A 14,695-nucleotide genomic window follows, 5' to 3' on the forward strand; every position below is an offset into this window, starting at 1 on the left:
TCATTCTTGACTTTAGACACAGCAGTTGGCAAGTCAGTCTTTCCTTAAGGTCCATTTAGTAGCTGCTCTGGAATGTTTCCATCATATATTATCACCTGATCTTCGTCAGCAGATGGAGTTTGCTCATTTCTCATGGTATTGTTGGTGTTCATATTTCACTTTAAAGCTCTTCTGGTCCAAGCCGGCTTGAAAATTGAAATGAAACCAACTGAGCAAACGCCATCTGCTGATGAAGAGCACTTGAGATCAAAAGCTCAAGAACGGCTACTAAATGGAACTTGAGGTGAATTTGTCCTTGTCAGATCCTTGAACGCCACTGAATTTGATGTTTGAGTGCATAGAAGAATCAGATGAGGGGCTTTAAGGAAAAACACATTTCAGGACAACTTTTACTACATAACCACATATTTATTGTACATTACTACAGCAGCTGCCTTTCAAGGCAAACATTCAGTTTACACAACGGTCCTAGTGCTAAAACGGTCATTTACAAAACACGAGGAGACGAGACAGTGAGGGCATGTTTGACGGTGGAGATGTTTCAGATGGCTTCTCGTGCTGTTCGACGGTTCAGATCTGTGAGGACTCCAGCCACAGTGAGGAGCTCTTGACTCGCGGCTGCTGAGAGTCCAGCTTCAGCAGTGCTGTCACAGCACCCTCTATCTCTGACATCCACACTCTCTGGAGAAAAAAAAAAAAAATCTCATGAAGAGAAATACGATCAGGCTGATCCTGTAGTTATCATCCATTTGAATAGTTTGCTTCTTTTACTTCTTTGTATCACCCTTTGTTTATAAAGAACAGTCAGCCTCACTCAACAGCTCATGAAACAGTCCAAAAGATGTGCGATCCTCCCAGACAAGTCACTTAAAAACTTCCTCCATTTACAGAAAAAACAAAATTAATGTAAATTATACTGTAAATTGCATAATTTCAAAAAACTAATAAGTGTTCCTAACTGCATGGCAATGTATAAGTTAAACTATAGCGGATATAAGGTGTGTACGTTTGGAGACAAAATACAATGGAGAACACAATGGAATCACATTTCCAATAAGGTCCATTAAGTAATTGCAAGCATATGTGGTACATGTAAATACAATGCAAGTGAATACCGAAAATAACAACACACAAAACTACCTTTTGCAAAATACACATTTAAAGACATTATTTTGTGGTTTTCCAGTGAAATCTTGCGTCGACGCTACCCAGAGAGCAGAAATGTTTGGATACAACTGACGAATCGGCTTCTGATGTCGAATGAGAATATAATCAGCACTCCGCCAGCTTTTAAAAGACTGCATGCCTTTTGTAACTTTTAAGAAATTCATGGTTGAGGTGAATCTACCTTGGCTGACTCTGACGCAGCTTGCAGGATGAATGCCCCGATGCACTGCTGGTAGCGGTTCTGGTGCATGATTATGAAAGAATGAGGCAACCCCGATGCTGCAAAGGAAGCACAAAATTACATCACGATACTGACTGCAAAGGAGTTTATCAACACCTGGCTTGATGTTTTCATTTTGCTGGCTATACGATAATGCTGTTATTACTTGAGGCGTTGAGCTGATCAATGTTCTTGAGCTGCAGTCGGTCCAGAGAGACGGGCTGGTCCAGAACTGTGAAGGTGCATCCCTCTTTCAACAGCTGATCCAGCTCCAGGTTCTGTGGCAGCCTCAGGGGATTCGCCTCTGGACCGACGGACCTCTACACACGAAGACAAGACACACTATGAACAATCCGTTCAGACTTCTGTGCAAACTTATAACTGAATATCTGCAGTGTTCACATACTTTCTTGTTTCTCTTTATCTTTGTGATCAGCAGGAATTCGTCAAACAGGAACAGATAGACGTCTATAAGCTTTGTGTTCTCTAGTGACGAAGCAAACAAAGATGGTGTAAGATTTTGCTCAAGTCCAATCACTGAGCTTGTTTGTAACGTGTTGGCGGTGACGCCAGCCGTGCACACCTGTGAGCACCAGTTTCCCTTCGTGCAGCAGACTTCTGTGAGAAATGAGATTTTCCAGAGTGACAGCCTTTAAGAGATGCTTCAGATTCTGAAACAGAAGCCGCCAGAACAAAACATTTTCACCTTTTGACATGTAAACTGATATCTCATATAAAGATCTGATTTTCTACTACTTAAGTAAGAGCTCATGACACGCTGCTCCGTCAAATGTGAATACGCTGAAATTATTTTGTTTGCTTTACAAGATATCTGATTTCACATACAGCTAAACAAACAGATCATCTTATCTGAATGCAAAAGATATTTGGAGGGAGACGCGTCGTTGCATATCTGTGACTCATACGCTATTAGCAAAGCCCTCACAGACAAATACTATGCACATGCACAAACACACACGAGCAGGCAGACCTCGGGGATGAAGGCACGCTTGTCTCTCTCCCATACAGGCAGCCACACCAGGGCGTCTCGCAGCTGTTTCACCTTCTGGTAGTTATCCAACCATTTCACCTTTCCCTCTAAATCACCTGGAAGCAGAGAGGCCCCATTTCATTCAAGAGATGCAAAAAACCTCCGACTTAAATGCACTGCTAAAAAAAACCCAAAACACTACAAGTACTACACTGTTTAAGATCAAATTGTTTATTAAACATAAGCACAATCATGTGCTTTAGTAAGACCTTAATAACACCATTGAAATTTCAAATAACTGGTTGTCACAACATATCTAATAGAGCACTACTTTATTATCTTGTTGTGTCTTTTTGTACAGTGGAAAGTGCCTTCCCAGCACAGGCGTGACCATGTCGTGAGAGAGCACACTCAGCTCTGACAGTAAATACATCCCCACACCCAGGGGACGCTGCCCTACACATCTTAACCTTTGTTACCGTAATCTTTGTCACCCATGCTGCTCTGCCACACCTTTTTAATCGTTATGGGAAAGTATGCCTTTAAAGATTTGTGAGTCTGTGCTGTTTGGTTTTGCTAAGGTTATTTGTTCAATACAACAAAATGACATTGAGGTGCATTGCTTCAGCACATTTCCCACAGCCTGTCCATCTAGTTACAGAGTAAACCGCCACAACAGGTCTGCAGGCGAAAGCATGCTGTGAAGAATGAGCGGTCCTGAGGGCTCCTGGCTGCCGTCCAAGGCATCTAGCTTGTTTGCTCTGTTTGTGTTGATTGAGATAACCACACTTACATCTGCTTAACATACTTCTTGAATGTTAATATGTTTGTAAACCACCAGCTGACAAACACCTGACTGATGAAACACTTGAGTCACGATGAGCTGATCGACAGTCGAGGCTCATTAGGTAGGAAGATGGTAACATCATATAACTTTTTTCTTCCTCAATAAAACACAAGTAATGGTGCTCACATATAGACGTGTCCACTTGCTCTGCTATAACCTGCAGGCCTCTGGTCTCATCGTCTGTCTGACACCTCTTTGCTATATTCCGCAACAAAAGCGGGTATCGGGTTAACCTCTGCAATGGTGCCACCAGCAGGTCGCGCAGTTGAAGCCTCCGGCACTGTTTGTTCCTCTCACACCACTGGGGAGAAAGAGAGAGAGAAGAGGAAAAAGAAGGAGGTCAGAGGGGTGAAAGTGCTTGACACAGTGTTTGTCAGAACGGAGGGGTGATGGTGGGGGCGGGCAGTGAAATGTGTGTGAAGAGAAGCGAGATCTGAGAGCAGAACACAATAAAAGACAAATACATAAGCATGATGACATGGAAGGTTACACATGGGACAAATGGTCACATTCCTCTCTTTGGCAGGCCTTGGTGACACTGAGCTGCTTGTTTGATGATGTTTGATGAGGCAGCAATGTTGCTGTGTGTCCCAGCTTACACTTGGCACTGCACTGCCCACCACGTTGTCAAGGTACATGGCGTCCTTGCCACCGCTTTGACTCTCTCTCTCACACACACACACACACACACACACAATTTAGCTGCTTTCAGTGAGCTTCCTCTTGTACCTTCACGTAGGATCCAAAGTCCTCTCTGGCCCTCAAGCTGTCCAGATAAAGCAGAGCCGCTGAGTAGTTGAGGCAGTACTTCTGCAGGCAGTGACATATGCTCTCCTGGAAAGCCTGCCAACAGACAGGAGTGGTGAACAAACATCAGGATACAGACTGCTGGGTCACATCAGCCATTAAGATAAAGAGACCATAAAAAGGCAAGAAGAAGATGCCAGTCTGGGTACAAGCACAAAATCTGTGTGTGAAATAACTTTTGAGCTTTGGAGCACAACAGTGACTAAAAGATGAAACTAGGATTGTTTGTAGATTAATTTTTTTTTCAACATGATCCCGACACCATTTCTTATTATTCATATTTTCATTTGAAGAGGCTTCGGTAGTCAGACTGACGACCGCAACAGATAAGAGTAGTGCTGTTAAATTACAGAATGATCATGTAGTTTAACATATTAACATATTATGATTTTAATTAGCACAGTCTTTGATTATTGGTAGTGTATTGACTGATTGTGAGTTCTGATATTTAGTTGAACAAATACTGACTGCTGGTTTTATTTTCAGTCTGCGATTGAACATGGAATCAGGTTCGTCCAAAAAATAAAAACATCAGTGTGTGAATCAATCCAAAGTGTGTTCTGCAGTCACAATGAATGTGTTTGTGTTTGTGTTTGTGTGTGTCCCCACACGCGAGCCACACTTGCCTTGCTCAGCAGCTCCAGCAGGGTGGGCCCGCCACCCTCAGCATTCTCCAACGTGTCCTTGATGACGCGGAGAAGGTTGTTCAGGAAACCAAAGCTCACCTGCAGCAGAAAACACTCAGGTCACCACGCAGCCATCCAACACACACACACACACCTCAGTCACATTCAGCTGGTTAGAAGAAGTTACACAAAAGAGCAGATTTATTGCTAAATTTTTACATTTTAAATTTATCTCCCACTTTCGCTGCTTCTAAATTACCCAATTTACTTTATCACACTAATGCTGAGCTTCAGTCTGACTTACAAATAAATCATTCATCATCTTGTGATCGAGAGCACTTTTTTCAAGAGTAAGACAGTAAGAGTCTTGCACAACAAAATGTATTATTATAATGCTAAGAAGGCTGCTGTTGTTTGTAATCATTTACATAATAGCGGTGCTTATTTGCATCGTGTCTCACCAGGCAAAGCTCGTTGAGGTTTGCAAACAGCCTCCACGAGTCGACATCGGTCAGACAGTTCCTCATCTGCAGGTTTGTGAGTGTGGCGGAAAACACCTGAAAGCAACAAAGAAGTCAGAGAGAGAGAGTAAGCTCAGGCTATTGGTTGCGCCAGCATTAAATTTCTAATCCACTGCTGGAAAGAATAGAAATCCCAACGAGACTTTTACATGACCCTGACTGGCAAGAATTCAGTGACAGGGGGAAAAACACAAAGCATCAGGTGTTGGGTTTCATTTGGGTTTGGTCACTTTATTTGTGGTGCTGTGTGTGCGTCTTTGGGCGTATTCGCGCACGTGTGTGTGTGTGTGTGCATTATATATAAGCTCACCTCTTTGAGAACCATGAGGTGATCCAGGAAGTACACACACTCGCTGGTGAAGAGTTCCCAGATGGTCTCCTGTCTCTTGAAGCCCTGTGGGTCAGAGGTGGCGCTCACCTGGGAAGACTGGTCCCGCAGGAACTCGGCCAGAGAGTAGTCCTGTGCAGGGACAGCAAAGAAAAAGAAAAAGAAACATGAACACGGACATTTATTTACACCTCAGAAAGTGTGTTTGTATAAAAACTTTAAATTATGTCAGCATAAAGCTCCTGCCACCATCCTGATACACTCATGCGCATGTGAGTGTTTGTTTACATATGTGCTCAGAGTCGACCTAACTGGTTACCGTCTAGAAATTCTGGTTCTTGCACAACTTGTGTCATTTAAACGTTGCAGGAGCTTCTCTCTGACTGCCTGCTGTTATTTCTGAGTCACTTGTTAAACACAGATGTATTTGGATTGGAAATCTGGATCTCTTGGTTGTTCAAAGCCAAGCTGAGTTTACTTGGATTAGAAGTCACTGCACAGTCAGAACAAACACGATGATTTACACTTCAAACAGTCTGAACACTTAAGGGATTTTGCTGTGGACACTTTTCATTTCTCACCTTATACCTCTGAAGGTCAGAGTTTCTCCAGTCTTGAATCTGTGATGTCGACAGATATTTTTCAACATCTGATGCCGTGCCTGTCTGTGACTTCCCTTTAGTCTGAAAGGCAAAAGGAAAGACACGCACTTTAATTAGGCAGATTTTGAAAAAGGGTAAAAATGTGTCTTGACCAAGACCTGTGGGTTAAAATTGTTATTTGGTCAAATATTTCTCCAATCGACAGCACTGAAAAACTATGTTGAAAAACTAAAGTTTGGCTCAAGTTCTGCATGCGTCAAGTGTTGACCAATTACAAAAGAGCCAAAAGGGATAAGACGAACCACATTAATCTGCTTTGAGAAGTGGGTCAGAGAACAATGTCCAAACTAACTGGCCACCGCTAAAACAAAGCACACCAAAACAAACCACGAGCACATTACTGGCGCTGGTCACACACAACAACATGACAGACAAACAACACACCTACCGTACTACGCCTTGAAAAAGGCCACTTCGACTTCTTAGTATCTGTAAAAATGACAAACATAAATACTGGTCATCAACAAAAAAACAATCAAGTGTGTGTGTTATGCAATAGGCAGGATTAGAATCAAACATACAAACTAGTGTAGAGTGTTGTCAAAACTGTGGTAGACAGGAGGGCTTATGCTACTGGCATTCACGTTTTATGCTGAATTATACACAAGATGTAGGACTGTCCAAAAACTATGGTAAAATATGCAAATGAATTCAAATTTGGCAATTGTCAGTAGTAAAAGCTCATTACAGAGCAGTAATTCAACAACTGAACGAAACCCGCAAGGTTTCTGGTGAAGAGACAGCAACTATAAGCTTACTACGTCCCTCTAACTAAAGAATAATACACGCTGAACTTTGGAAAGTGCAAACACAAACATTTTCTCAAAGCAACTTCAGGCCTTTCTCGAGTCAAACCACGTTACTGTTCAGACTTCAGACGAGCCCAACATTTTGACTGTGAATAGTTTACAAATGCATCAAAGCTTTTAGTATTTAGTCAACTTTTTAGAGCCTCTTCCCTCATTATGAAGAACGAGAAACAACTTGGATGCTCACGTGCTGCTTGGATTGCCATAACGACATGCGAGCACACGTTATTATCAATGACTGGGGCTATTCGTATATTCACAGGTAGTCGGATACTCCTGCATCAGTTCATCTGGAAGCACAGCTGAAAATGGGTGCACTCTGCTTGGACTGATGGGCTTAAATCAGTCGCTTGGTCAACAAGGTAAGAAGCAACACCGTTAGAACATAATATATAGTGTGAAAAAGGATTTTTACCACAGAAGTTGGAACCATTTAACATGTCTACTGCCCCATTGGATACAAAAAGGTCTCCTGGTGAAACATCCAGTCCGGGCAGGCTGACCACCACAGAGCTCCTTCTCCTCTCCTGAAGCCTGAGGGGACAGTGAGCAGGTGAACGTCTTCACATGTAAGCCCACTTCTGTTGGCTATCATGCTACGATTACAACTGGTAGTAATGCTTAACATTTTCAAGATAGCTTCATTGGACATGTGACATTCATTGTTCGAAGAGCCATTATTGTGCTATTGTCAATGTAATACAGCACAAGGAGAATAGGCTTAGCGCAAAGCCGCAGGAAATAACAGAATTCCTCTTGTCATTTTACATGGTTGAAATACCATTGACATACCATCTGCATTGTGCAGCAAATTGGCGATTAACGCGAGTAGCAGAATTTATAAAGGATAAGTGTTGAGTGTCTGGCTCATGCGTGGATAGCTACTGATTATTAGATTGCCCTATTTGTGCGGAAGGCGGCGAGCTGTCAGCGTGAGCCAGTTATAATCCTCTTGGTCTCCTTTTCATAGTTTGTAACTTTAGGCATGGCTGCGACTGGAGAAACACAGGCCTGTCTTTTAGCCTCAGGCAAAGCTCGAGCAGCAACTGTTGAGGTTGACATCAAATAATATTCAGACTAAATATCTCGTCTGGGTGCGGCTACACGAATGTTTCAATTTGATACAAGAACAAAAAAGATCGTAAATATGGTGTGACTTGATCTGTGACAATGCGACTCCAACAATCACAAACCAAACTGTGCCAATGCCAACAAGACGCTTCTGTTTGTTTAACATGGCTAAAAAGCTGCACAGCCACCAGACAGGCTGGTTTTGCCAAAGGTAAGGTTCACTTTCAGTGCGCTGACACTGATGGGCGGCCCGTGACCCACGGCAACAAGCTGTGGTTTCACTTCTAAATTGTTCAGGGTCTTGGCTTTAAGAAGAACTGCTCAAAGTTCACAGATACACATAAAGGGATCAGATAAAGGAGAAATAATACATCCTCATTACTTCAGGGTAGATTAACACACTTTCTGCGTGATAGGGGTTATCAGGACATGATCAGGCCATAAAAAACACTGACTTGACATCCCTGTTTTTGATAACAATACAATAAACTGAAGCAGAAGTACAAGCAAGAGGAACAACGCTAGTACAGGTCTGTCTCCATCTGCTATTATATGCAAAATCTAAAGTCTGAGACTGAATGATCTTTCATAGATGTTCCTCCCCCTCCAGCTCATAATATCCCCTCAAACAGCAGCTGCATTTCTTGGCCAACGGGACTAACTTGAACGGACATGTAGGCCACACGGCTGCATGTCCGTTTACTTGGAAGGTGAGTTAGTTAACAAACGAACAGGAGTTGTGCGTTTTTCCTCCGGGACACTATTGCTGAACTGTGAAAGCACAAACCGTTCACTGCTGTCACTGACAGAGGCGGTGTTCTTTCTGGTAAACTGATACAACCCACTCAAGATCAACATCAAAATCAGCAGCAGCACCTGAGCGGTGCAGCGGATACGTGGCTAATGGGACAGTAAGAAAGGCACGATTACTCCTGTAAACCGGGTCAGTGCCTCCAAACAGTTCATTCCTCGGCATCCTCACAATGACATCCTGTTGCTTTGTGACCGCTCAGAAAGCTTTCTCTGTTTCAGCCTCTCTGCCAGCGAGAACACTTGTAAAAATGGGTGTTTTGTTCCCCCCACCACAAGGGAAATAATGATGCCCAAAAACAAAACTGTCCCAACCAATGGCTCGCAGGCTCTGGTCACTGTAAGAGGCACAGTGCAAGGGTGTAATTACAGGGACAATAGCTGCCTAATTATCCAGTGAGGGGAAGAGCCCGGCAGCCCATTAGGAGGGGTGTGGGTGGCAGCAAGAGAAAACAGCCTTAATGAGGGTTTGTCTAGCCCATACATAACCATGGGACTCTCAAAACTTAACCCATCAAGCTTATGCTCCATTAACAAAGACATGAATGACAAGGAATGCGCAATGGGGCTCCTTAAACATCCAATCATCCTCGCTCACGAGCGTCCTGCGAGCCCAGAAGGCATGGCACAGTGACATGTTATAGCTCCAGGTTTTTGCGGGAATGAAACGATGTGACATAGACATTTCGGAAACAAAAGCAGCAGTGGTTCACAGCATTGAAATCAGACATGTACCGCAGTGACAAAAAACAAATGCGGGTGCTATAATCCATATTATCAGCTACAGGAAAAGTTTGACCACATTCCTGACATGCAAACATGTTCTGACAAACTTGAAAGTGAAGTCCAGGTGTTTTTGGGACGCAGAGATGACATGCAAAACAGACCAGCGTACACTCACCTGTTATGGAAATGTTCTTTCTCCTGCGTAAAGAGGAAAATAGTGCATCAGTCAATGAAAAACTTTAAATAGTAACCTTTCTATGTACTAATACAACACTGTTTGCTGCACTAGTGAGAAGTGGAAACAGAGTCAAGGCGTAAATCAGAACAAGCTGGGATCAGATAATTTTACACAATAAAAATGCACTGATTGTTTAGCGCTTCAGCTTAGCTTATGCCATATTAGCACCGTCTCACTGTACAGTCAGCACGAAATAGAGGGTGCAAAGACCTCCTACTGCTAACGACACCACTATATCACTTTCAAAGACATTCAAATTTGAATCAGTGTTTTAAGTGGTCGCTTGGATTCAAAAGCCTCTGATATCTGAGGAGAATGTCGGGACTCTATTGAGAATGCGCTCGGTTGAATACCGCGAGCTGATGAATAGATCTCCCCATTATCTTTTTCCATCGCTCACTGACCCCTCCATTATTGGGTGACTGCTGACTGCGGTGAATAGGGGCCCGAGGAGAGCACTTCCCAGGGCTCTCCAGGCAGTGGGCTTGGTCAGAGCTGTCAGTGCATGTAACTGCTGATTCATTTGCTGTCAAAAGCTCGCATTGTGAGTGACCTCCGCAGGAGGCAAGACACAACGAGGGAGAGAAGATTTCTGCAAGGAAGGAATGTGTAACCATTTATGTTTAAAAAAAAAAAATCATCACCACAGCACAGTCACTTGTGGTGATGCTGAGAAGAGGTTTGATTAGGGGAAGCAGTCATGCTTTAATTAAAGTTTCACAAGAAAACTAGGAAAAGCTCACCTGTATTTCATTATCAAGAAATTCAAAGCTTTTGCTGTGAGTAGGATGAGCACTGTGACATTCTTGTCTCTTGGGAGCGACACCGTTGACGTCAAAAGTCTGTGATCTATATGATCTGGTTCTCTGACAGGTCTCGCCATCGGAGAGGGGGCTTGCTGCAAGAGGAGACTTGGCTCTGTGCACTGAAGACATGGGGCTTTGGGGGGACGTGGTGCTCTCAGAGGAACACTCCTCCTGAGTGCTCCCCATCCTCACAGGATCCCACGTATCCGACAGAGGACGCCGGGTGCTCCTCATCCTCCTCAGCGTGGGGGACGTGGAGATGCGTGCAGGAGCCTGTCGGTCAAACTGAAAGAAAGGTGCAACCGCGCCGTCAACGTCCGCCAGGGACGAATGTCTCAGCTTGGAGTGTGTCCGTGTGAGATCAATGTGCATTATGACCGGGTTGCTGGTCTGACATCCCTTGTGCTCAAAAGGCCCAGAGTCTGTTTGTGTCTCTGCGTTTGCCACACCTGTGGTGACAACTTCATTTTCAGCCCACTCAATGTAACTCCAGTCCAGCGTCTTCCCAACGTCCTGGTCTTTATCTTGCAGAATAACGTGCTTCAGTGTAGACATTATAACCCCAAAGGCATTGTAATGCAGCAAAGATCAGAAAACGTGCGAGCCAGTAGTCTGGTTGCTTTGCCTCCTTTGAGTTAAGGTCAGATGATAATCCTGTTGCATTCCAGCACTGTTTCACACCGTCCAACTCTCAAACTTCTGAGGGGGGGGAAAAAAGAGCAGAAAACGTGTCAATAGACAAAAGGAGCAAAATGAAGCAGGCTAAAAACGATATTTTAGTGTGTATTGGCACATTAGTGAGTGTGTTTGTGGAGGGGACGAACCAGGTGGACTGGACTTGTGGTGTGCTCACACACACAAGCTACAGCACTCATGTTACACTGTACAGTAGCTGCATAAGTCTTGACAATGTGGAGTGACACACGAAGAGCCAAAGGAAGCCATGCACCTTATTTCACTTCTCCTGTCCCAGCCTGCTGTCTCGTCCACCGTCTAGCTTTTTTTTGGTTACATGTTAGGCATTCATCTGTCGCCTTTATTTCCGTTTGTCCACCACATTAGGTTCATTTCATTGTTTGTTCAAAGCCGCGCGAGCAATTTACTCGGCACGTCCACGATGTAACAAAGGCGAAACGAGGAAACAACTACGTATCCCAAAGTTCGTCAGCTGTGCTGAGTGGCACCTGCGAGAAAGCAGAAACCGCACGTGCTTGGACAGAAAGCCATTAAAGTTTAAGGAGTCTGCTTTACTTACATCCACCGGTGCCTCGCGACGACTTGAGCTGAACGACCGGAGAGTCCTGCTGCCGCTGCTGTCGGAGGCGAGGTGAGCAGGTTTAACTCCAGGCTCGCAGATTCAGAAGACGAAAGTCTGACTGACTTTAGTTTTCTGTCAAAACACAAGCGCGAGGAGACAGAGACAGAGACAGAGAGAGAGACAGAGACAGAGAGAGAGACAGGGGCAGGTCTGTGTGAGGGAGGGAGTGGAGCCACTAGCTGTTAACCGAGCTGGTGAGAAGGTGCGACTGAACTGCACTGCCTGGTAACATCAATACTCTGTCCCTCTCTCTCTCTGTCCCTCCCTCTCTCTGTCCTTCTCTCTCTCTGTCCCTCCCTCTCTCTGTCCTTCTCTCTCTCTCTCTCTCCCTCTCTCTCCATCTGTCTGTCTCTCTCTCTCTGTCTCTGCCCCCCCATCTCCCCCTCTATCTCTCCCTCTATGTCTCTCTCTCTCTATCTGTCTCTCTCTGTCTCTGTCCCTCTCTCCCTCTGTCTTTGTCTCTCTCTTTGTCTTTGTCTCTCTCTTTGTCTCTCTCCTCTCTCTCTCTCTCTCTTTTTCTCTCTTTCTCTTTCTCTGTCTCTGTCCCTCTCTCTCTCAGTCTCTGTCCCTCTCCCTCTGTCTCTGTCCCTCTCTCTCTCGGTCTCTGTCCCTCTCCCTCTGTCTCTGTCCCCTCTCTCTCTGTCTCTCTCTCTCTCCCTCTCCCTCTTTCTCTGTCTCCGTTCCGCTCTCTCTCTCTCTCTTTCTGTCTCTGTCTTCCTCTCTGTCTTTGTGTCCCTCTCTGTCTCTATCCTTCTCTCTCTGTCTCTGTCCCTCTCCCTCTGTCTCTGTCCCCTCTCTCTCTCTCCCTCTCTGTCTCTCTCCCTCTCTCTCTTTCTCTGTCCTGCTCTCTCTGTCTCTCTTTCTGTCTCTGTCTTCCTCTCTGTCTCTCTCCCTCTCTCTCTGTCTCTGTCCCGCTCTCTCTGTCTCTATCTTTGTCTTCCTCTCTCTCTCTCTCCCTCTCTGTCTCTCTCCCTCTCTCTGTCTCTGTCCCGCTCTCTCTGTCTCTGTCTTCCTCTCTGTCTCTCTCCCTCTCTCTCTGTCTCTGTCCCTCTCTCTCTGTGGCTCTCTCTTTGTAGCAGAATATACTTACAGTGTTAAGAGTAAAAGTGCTTGTCGTCCCTTTTTCAGAGTTTGTTCTGAACATATAACCTAATCGCTGGTCGGTGGAGATCATTTTTACTTATTATGATGGTGGGCACTTTAATGTACATAACCACGTCACGTTTTATTTGTTGATCAAGCTGTCAAGTAAATGTTGTGAGTAAGTAGTGGTGCAGAGGTTTAAAATAGCACAAAGTGTAAATACCCAGGTGAAGTAACTCAGTTTGTATTTGAGTATGCATACTTATTTCATGTATATTGTTGTGTATATAGTGGAGTAATGTGAAAACCATTTATTGTGTTCTTTTCCTCTCACTTTGAATTAAGCTAATTTTACTTTAACCGTTTTTTTTCTTCTCAATGAGTGTTTTGTTTTTGTAACTTTATAGACCTATTATTTTTTAGACACACGATATTTGGTTATTAATGTTTAATGTGTCTTTTTTTGGCCATATAGATGTAAATGTGTGTTACTGTGTCGCACCTGCGGGCTGTTTATATGTTTACAGGAGGAACCAGTCGTTGGCACCAGTATGACAAAGCCTTGTCAGGCACATGTTTGTATTTAACTCTCAGACAGAGGTGGGGGAGAAGCAGAATCACCTGTTGGTTCTGAAAGTCAACACTAGAGGGCGATATAGGTCAGATAATAGGATTGTAGGATACTTTGAAGGAGAGTGCAGCTCAGTCTGACCCCTAGCGGCCGCCTGGTGTATCAATATAGTCGCTACATTAACTAGTCCAAACCATCAGCAGTCCTCTTCCCTTAGGGCTCTGTCTCCCTGCTGGACATTTATTACAGAATATTATATTATTATAGAACTGAAAAACTAACAGGATGAACAAATAAAGGTTTTTGTGGCATGATTGGTATATTTTATGGCTCACACTTTTAAAATATGCAGAAGTTTCCACAGCCACACCACCACCCAATCATCAACATCATTGTATACCTCAATTTCAGCAAAGAAAAAAGATGTATTCAAAACATTTACTTAAGTAAAAATACCCTATTATTATCATTATAGTGAACACTGATGAATTGCATTTTGCTGTTGTAACTGGTTAAGGTGGAGCTAGTTTTAACTACTTTATGTACTTGTACACTACACTATATACATACATATATATATATATATACACACACACACCTGCACCGGCACCTGCAAAATGTCACAAGATGAGTCTGAGGAGTCATGAGATGATTAGAGATCAAAACAAAGTAAAGGTCTGTTACACACACTTGTATTCCTGTTTTGGATGTTTCTCTAATGTGTTTTTTTTGTGTGAAATGCTGGATGATTTCAGCTCCTGTAGTCTTGAACAGCTCTTTAAGTCACACATGATGAAATCACACACGAAGAAATGTCTCACTGGGTGGAACTCGACAACACAAAAGACCTCTGATCTGACATCGTGTGACATGGAAACTAGACACTACAAGCTCTCTGAAAATGCATTGTGTTTGCTTCGCTTATCACAAGTGTCATATTTAAAAACATGAGCGGAAAAGTAGCTAGTAACCGTGGCAGTAAAATGCATGTGGTACAGTAAAAAAACAAAAGAAAACAAAAATCTTCTGACTTTCCAGCACTGGTCACTGTGTATTTTTGATGTGGAAGAAGACCGTGGATCTTCTGTGGTGTG

General features: G+C 43.8%; 1 protein-coding gene across 3 annotated transcripts; it reads right to left on the reverse strand.

Annotated features, from left to right (window-relative positions):
• Positions 1-387: 387 nt before the first annotated feature.
• On the reverse strand, positions 388-12,212 carry plekhg7 (pleckstrin homology domain containing, family G (with RhoGef domain) member 7). 3 transcript variants are annotated; one of them, XM_046394906.1, is made up of 17 exons: positions 11,885-12,212; positions 10,567-11,328; positions 9,761-9,783; positions 7,394-7,512; positions 6,558-6,598; positions 6,089-6,190; positions 5,490-5,639; positions 5,120-5,215; positions 4,659-4,757; positions 3,955-4,068; positions 3,352-3,526; positions 2,379-2,494; positions 1,971-2,058; positions 1,794-1,873; positions 1,554-1,707; positions 1,349-1,446; positions 388-681 (listed from the first exon to the last, which is right to left on the reverse strand). In XM_046394906.1, the coding sequence occupies exons 2-17, from the start codon at positions 11,182-11,184 to the stop codon at positions 571-573; spliced, it is 2,184 nt and encodes a 727-aa protein (XP_046250862.1). In that variant the 5' UTR covers positions 11,185-11,328; positions 11,885-12,212; the 3' UTR covers positions 388-570. The 3 variants fall into 3 exon arrangements, with proteins under 3 accessions (XP_046250862.1, XP_046250863.1, XP_046250864.1); XM_046394907.1 differs by lacking the exon at positions 11,885-12,212 and adding an exon at positions 11,579-11,859; XM_046394908.1 differs by lacking the exon at positions 11,885-12,212 and adding an exon at positions 11,454-11,474.
• Positions 12,213-14,695: the final 2,483 nt, after the last annotated feature.

The sequence above is a fragment of the Scatophagus argus genome, chromosome 7 (genome assembly GCF_020382885.2).
Source record: "Scatophagus argus isolate fScaArg1 chromosome 7, fScaArg1.pri, whole genome shotgun sequence".
NCBI classification, from domain to species: Eukaryota; Metazoa; Chordata; class Actinopteri; family Scatophagidae; genus Scatophagus; species Scatophagus argus.

Excerpts from the sequence above, each read along its gene's own strand:
- plekhg7 (XM_046394906.1), bottom strand. The coding sequence starts at position 11,184 with ATGTCTACACTGAAGCACGTTATTCTGCAAGATAAAGACCAGGACGTT. Across the intron at positions 6,191-6,557 it reads CTTTTTCAAGGCGTAGTACG|ACTAAAGGGAAGTCACAGAC; the intron begins GTAGGTGTGTTG and ends TTTGCCTTTCAG. Across the intron at positions 5,216-5,489 it reads ACCTCATGGTTCTCAAAGAG|GTGTTTTCCGCCACACTCAC; the intron begins GTGAGCTTATAT and ends TGTTGCTTTCAG.